The 6,676-nt window shown below is 31.5% G+C and overlaps 1 protein-coding gene across 1 annotated transcript; it reads right to left on the bottom strand.

Moving 5' to 3' along the window:
* Nucleotides 1-2,828: 2,828 nt before the first annotated feature.
* Nucleotides 2,829-5,300, bottom strand: LOC105118313 (COBRA-like protein 4). Its single transcript, XM_011016238.1, has 6 exons — nucleotides 5,229-5,300; nucleotides 5,054-5,133; nucleotides 4,165-4,621; nucleotides 3,916-4,069; nucleotides 3,511-3,770; nucleotides 2,829-3,395 (listed from the first exon to the last, which is right to left on the bottom strand). The coding sequence occupies exons 1-6, from the start codon at nucleotides 5,296-5,298 to the stop codon at nucleotides 3,100-3,102; spliced, it is 1,317 nt and encodes a 438-aa protein (XP_011014540.1). The 5' UTR covers nucleotides 5,299-5,300; the 3' UTR covers nucleotides 2,829-3,099.
* Nucleotides 5,301-6,676: the final 1,376 nt, after the last annotated feature.

The following is a 6,676-nucleotide window of genomic DNA, read 5'->3' as shown; positions in this document are numbered from 1 at the left end:
CTTAATACTCTAAGACCAACTGGTGTGGGAGTCATTAGTTGAAAGCTCGTTACATGGGTTAAAGATGCATTGTGTTATCTGTATGTATGTGTCTATATATATATATATATATTAAAAAAAGAAAAAAAATAATCTCAACCTAAGGAAGTTAACCTTAAACATTAGAACAAAATATTATTTTCTTCCAAAAAAAGCCCCATCATCTATGTTTTCGTATATTGAGCACATAAAAAGAAGGTTTATTAGTATCTTGCTTATGAAGTATAAAGCAGATATATACATTTAATGGAAGTTTGTCTACTTGGATAGATTAATGGAAGTTCAATGATGAATAGCTTTCTCTGTGGAACTTGCAAATTCTTTTTCTATTTTAACGCTTTGATTACTAGGAACTAGTAATAAGCTGATTGGGGGGGTATGATTAGTACTTAAAAGTATATTTTTATCAAGATTTTATATCAACATTTTGCACTTAAAGCATCAATAACTCTTTAACTAAAGCATGTTTTATAATAACAAATATGATATTATAGGATAACTTTAATTTATAGTAAATATTTATCTTAAATGCAATCCTATCACATAAATCAAAGGATTGATATGAGTTCAACTATTGAAATTGAGAAGACAAAGAGAAGGTGAAGCTTAGAAAAGAGATGCTGGTTTAGTCCAAAGTGAAACAATGTTCAATAATTGGGTGATATCTGAAGCTCTAGATCTTGGATTTCAATTTTTTTAAAATGACTAGAAAGCTAAGATATAGGTCTAAAACATTCATATGAATGTAAGATTCAATTCTGCTGTATAGAAGTCCTAATCTTAGCAACAACGAAGAAGTCTGAATCTGTCCTAAAACTTTCATGATATAAGTTTTTCAAATTTTAACGTTAGTAATGATGTTTTGTTCAGACAAGAAGATAAGGATTGTCACCAAGTCAAGAGTTAACTATCCACTCAATAATTAGTCATCAAATCAATAGTTGTCAATTTTGGCCTATAAAAGGAGGCATTTGCCATGCATTTAGGCATCTTGGTTCCCAGATTAAGATCATGCTCTTGCTTTCTCTCTTTGTATTTTTTGTAATGCTTAAGTTTTACTCCCATTAATATCTTGTTTATGTTCTTATCTTGTTTGTTTATGTTTATCTTCTTTATTATGTTTAGCTAAGTTTATTATATCAAGGTGAAAAGGTTACACTAATGGTGTAAGAATAAGTATAGTGTAAACTCAACATAAATCTTAATGTTTGATATTAACATGTTTTGTATTTGTTGTCTTGTTCACTTTTAATACTTTACTTGTTAAATTGTTAATTTAGATTTATGTTATATAACACTTGTACAACAAATATTTGACACTTTCATAGCCTATACTGTATGGTATAACCGATACCTGAACTATGAAAGAAACTTGATTTGTTGTTAATGTAAGTTATAATCATGAATAACAACATTTACAAGTATTAGCATTATTTGAATAAGATAACTAATGTAATTATGTTAAAAATTTATAATATGATTGGAACCTCATTTGTATGTGGTTTTTAATTAAATAATAAGAGTTTATACTATACTTGTTTGACATACTATTGGTGGATCCTCTAACCTTGACATTGTTGTTATCATTGTTTAATCCTTACATTAATCTTCTATCTCAAAGCTCTCATCTTCTTCTTCTTCATTATTATTATTAGTATTAATATTATTATTATTATTATACTAATACTATTATTATTATTAATATTATTATTAGTATTATTATTATACTAATTCTATTATTACTATTACTATTACTATTACTATTATTATTATTATTATTATTATTATTATTATTATTAGTATTTAGTATTATTATTGTTATTATTATGGATTTGTTGTTGTTATGTTATTGTTATTTATAATTTATATAATTAACCTTCCTGTGGTTCGATCCCGGTTTTGCTGGGTTATTTATTACTTCAACGTTCCTGCACTTGAGAGAAGACATCAATCTTTTGGTTGTGTCAAGTTTTTGACGCCGTTATTGGGGAGGTAAATTCTTGTACAAATTATAATATTTTTTTTCCACTTTTCTTGTATTTAACTTTGTTTCTTTTGTTTTGTTTCTTCTTCTTTTGTTTTCTTTTTCTTTTTATTCTACTCCTACACGTGCATGAGAGTGTAGTCACATACATTAAGTGATAGACTTTGTAGGGTATCTTCATTATTTTTAGAAAATATGGCCGAAAAAAATAATCAATTCCTTCATAATGAGAATAATGAGAATAACCATGTTAAAACACTTAGAGATCACATGAATCCCACAAGAACAAGTGCACCATTATGCATAGTTTATCTTCTTTTCATGGTTTAGATTTAGAAAATTTATACTTACATTTAAGAAAATTTAAGGAGATTTGCAACACGTATAATAACTCAAATTGTAGTATAAACACCATCAGATTAAAACTTTTTTTTTCATTTTATTTTTTAATTTTTGGTATTTTTTTATTTAATTTTTGTTTTTATTTATGTTAAGTTCAATTCTTTTGTTTTTTTGTATTGTTTCTAATATACTTTGAGTTATATTAATATAGTTCATAAACTTCAAGAGATAAAATTAATGTTTATACATAATTTCTGCTCCTATTGCTTGTATAAATGGACGGCGGGAAATAGATTGAATCTACAATGAAACTAGTCGGAGCTTATTGATAGAAATCAAACTCTTAAGGTAAAATTGAAATAGGCAATATAAATTAATAACCTCACGGGCGGCGAATTAAAATTTATCCAAATATAAACGAGCCACGGACCCATCTACCGACAGTATTCTCCATCAATGCATTAGAATACATAATCTGAGAGAGCACCTGTTCATAAGTAAATCACATATATATTAATCTCCCGAGTCGTATTTTAATAAACTACAGCGAATTCTACACGTCGATCCTTATGCATATGATTTCCAGCGGTGCTTCATCTTTTTGTAAACCAAGTGGTTTATTTTCAACATTTTAATTAAAAAAAAAGGGATAAAAGCTTGGTACATTGATAAGATGGCTCCTTGTCTTCATGAGAACTTCCCAGTTGATCCTATCCAGCTAAGTTCAATATCTGCTAGAACAACGAACACCGAAGGGCTAGCAAGATGAGAATTAGAAATATGGCTGGTGTTGAGGAGGCTGCTGGACTGAAAGGAGCAGAGTTGGGTAGAAATGGATATAAATCAGGAGGAGGCATCATACATTCATCACCGTCGAAGTAAATTCTCGAAGGGAAAACCCAGCCATGCTCCAATGTGTATCTGCTCATGTCCTTTCCAAGCAGAATCTCTGATTGAACATTTCCATTTCGTCCAGCTTCCAGGAGCATGTCATTTTTTTTTTTGTTCCCATAAAACATGGCAGTATCGTCTGCATATAGGAATGCTTGTGTCACAAGAAATGAAAGCACCATTACCAGTGAATCAGAACTATAAACAAATAACAGAAACCATGTAAGGTGGATTTTCTTGGACTCTGGACTTACTTATGGTATTGAAGAGCATAAATGACTTGTAGAGAAAGCTATAAACTCTGGTTACATTGTTGAAGTTTGGATGCTGAGCAACAAGAGTCCACCGTGTGAAATTTTTCCGATAATTGAAATTGGTGACTGTAATCTTCACACGCCAATACTCCTTGTAGTTGGCCTTAACATGCCAATGCACCTGGATTGGGCACATGTGTGAAGTACACTCAAGCATTGATGTACTTGCTTCTTCAACTCTTGAAATTCTGGAATTGCTCCTGTTACTTTACAGTCCAAATACATGAATCAGGAACAGAGAAATACATGAATCAGGAACAGAGACACATCTAACAGAACGAACACACTAATCGATGCAACGTCAAATACATTTAACTTGTTTCTAAAGTGGGTGTGACTTCTTACATGACACAGCTAGTATTTTCATTATTCTGGCACCCACAAGAACAGGACGGACAGGGAGTGATCTTAGAGTTGTAAAAGGATGACAAAGAAACACAACAGGAGGGATTCTTAGACACAAGCATTTGCGAGTAAGAGCATGTCACAGTCCAGGTCACTGCAATATTATAGAAACAGATAATCAAAGAATCAGAACTCGCTACTCAGGAGCTGCATTGGCCAAAGGAAATTTTAAGAGGACGACAAACTCACTCATTGCTTGTGTTTTTCGCTGCCCATCACTTGAGAAGAAAACTGAAGGTGAAACAATTGTTGCTGCACTGCACGTATAGCCTGGTCCTGGACCAAGCAAAAAGAAATTCTGGGGCAGTGCAACTGTTGTATTGGATGTACCAGAGAGACCAACACTGAGCTGAAATGATGAAACTGCGGCTGTAGGTTCTTGTCCCCAAGATGCCAAAACACCCCCCTTGCAGCAATCAGAATACTGTTGCTTTTTAGGGACTCCAGGGAGCAAGTCAACAACTGTAGGATTTCTCTTACAGCAGTGTGGAATGTTGCCTTTGAAATTGGAACAATCTCCTTGATCAGTGGCTTGGGCTCCCACCATTGACCAAATCACTTCTTTCTTAGCCCATGTCCAGCCTAAGGTCCACCCTGGGCTCATTATTTGCCGATACATTTGAAAGTTATTCATCAACACAACTGCCTAAAAAATACCTCAATTTCAGTGAGTTCAAATCAGAATACATAAGCTAATCGATGCTCTTCTCTTCAGTTGGAAACTGCATGTTTAAATTTGACCAAATTTTACGAGTTCTTCAATGCAAACTGAGTACTCTTGCCTCAATTCTTCAATGCAAACTAAGTACCCTTGCTAACTAAGAGGCAAGCTAGTAATGTAACTGATAAATTCGCATATCTGCAGTTAGAACATGAACAGATTCTAGCCCTCTGCAATGCTCTAGTTTGCTAATTTTCTCTTTGGCAGCTGCAACTATAGAATAAGAGTTCCACAAGTTCAAGACAATAATGAATGACAATATAACTGAGGACTTTGCATTGTGCTTACTTTATGCTGATAAACTAGCCGTAGCATTACATAATACAAATATATGAAGAAAAATGAGATGACACTCACAACATAGCCATCTGGAGTCCAAGACAGGATATCCCATTTTATATTTATGCTCCCATTGGGATCCAATGGATCGTAAGCCACTGCAATAACATGGCAAGATAAAGAGGGAAATAAATATTCAGCAGAATTTTATCAAACTTGCCTAATGTGTATTTCTGAGAGCTAGAAGGGTAACCTGCACATAAAACTGTCATGGCACAAAAAATAGTCAAGACAATCGAGAACTTAAGCTTATCAAGTTCCATGCTCTTTCGCTCGCTCTTAATTTTGCCTAATTGTATTAAAAAGTCTAGTATTTATGCAAGTAGGATTCAAGAGGTGATTTTCTTTGTTTGGTAGTTCCATTTGAGATTCTCCTGTTATATTCACAGCACCTTCAGAGCAGAAGAAATAATATGATGACTAAAGAATGACTTCATATGCTCATGTCATGTGATGTAATTCTGCCACTAATTTATCCAGCGGGGTACTATTGATTCGGAGTACGGGGCACTAGAAGATATAATAATAGAAAAGTGTCCATCAATGAGGGCAACATCTCTCTTTTAAGGGCAGATGAGATGATATGAATTAAATTGGTAATATGGTTTTTTAAATATTGTAAATATGGTTTTTTAATGTGTATACTAATAATAAAACAAAATTAAGGTTATATAAAAGAGTTAATTATATTTTAATATATTTGATATATAATTATTTTAATAATATGATATAATCCCGTTGACTTGATTTATTTAAAAATAACTCAAATAATTATTAGTTAACTTAATATTAAATAGAGTCAACTTGATTGAAGTAGCTAAACTTGTAATATAAATTATAAAACGAGGATAATTTTATAAAAAATAAATAAATTATTTTTTAAAAAAAACTAAATAAAAATATTATTGTAATAAATAATATTTTGTAATGTTTTGATATTTTTATAAGATATAAAAATAAAATAATATTTTAACATTTTATTTAATATTCGCCTTGTAGCAAACAAAACAAGCAGTGAAATGATAAATTAATATATTTTTTCTTTTAGCTTTCTGTTTATCCCATCCCTTGTCCTTATTGTTTTTTTTTTTAAAAAAAAAATGAGAATATGCCGGCCGATCATAGAATTTGCTTTGGGAATTCCCAATTTAATAAGTAGGTTCCCTGAAGAGAAAAGCCATATATATAGCTCAGGTAACAAGGATTCCGCACCAGTTTCTAGTTATTAAACAAACTGCTTAGCCTTGTTTACTATAAATACAGATTCCACGCACACACACTCATAAATAAATATCACACGTTTGTGTATAATGAATGAATATTAAAGCGTCCCTTTGTTTCAATTAAAAGATCTCTTGCCAGTTGACAAAATGCCGATTGAAAAATTCCACCCTCAGTAGCTTCGCCATTTATAAAGATAGTTTCTCAAAACTATTAGAAACAAGTAAGTAACTTCATCATTCTTGAAATCCACCTATAAAATAAGAAAGTCTTAAACAAAACTTCAAAAAATAATATAATTGATGAACCGTACAATTTGAAAGTTGAGAGAAATAAGCTTGGAATATCGCTTCACGGATAGGAAAAGCCATCCAAACATAGAAAATTGAAAAACAATATTAATTAGATTTAGTCAATAAG

Source organism: Populus euphratica, unplaced genomic scaffold (genome assembly GCF_000495115.2).
Source record: "Populus euphratica unplaced genomic scaffold, PopEup_1.0 scaffold1867.1, whole genome shotgun sequence".
NCBI lineage: Eukaryota > Viridiplantae > Streptophyta > Magnoliopsida > Malpighiales > Salicaceae > Populus > Populus euphratica.
Note: the sequence above shows the minus strand (reverse complement) of the source record. Positions and strands in the feature narration are given on the sequence as shown.

What these genes read in the sequence shown, in the direction of transcription:
- LOC105118313 (XM_011016238.1), bottom strand. Translation starts at nt 5,298, where the DNA reads ATGGAACTTGATAAGCTTAAGTTCTCGATTGTCTTGACTATTTTTTGT. An exon ending in GGACTCCAGATGGCTATGTT is followed by an intron (nt 4,622 to 5,053) that starts GTGAGTGTCATC and finishes GGTATTTTTTAG; the next exon opens with GCAGTTGTGTTGATGAATAA. An exon ending in GCGAAAAACACAAGCAATGA is followed by an intron (nt 4,070 to 4,164) that starts GTGAGTTTGTCG and finishes ATAATATTGCAG; the next exon opens with TGACCTGGACTGTGACATGC.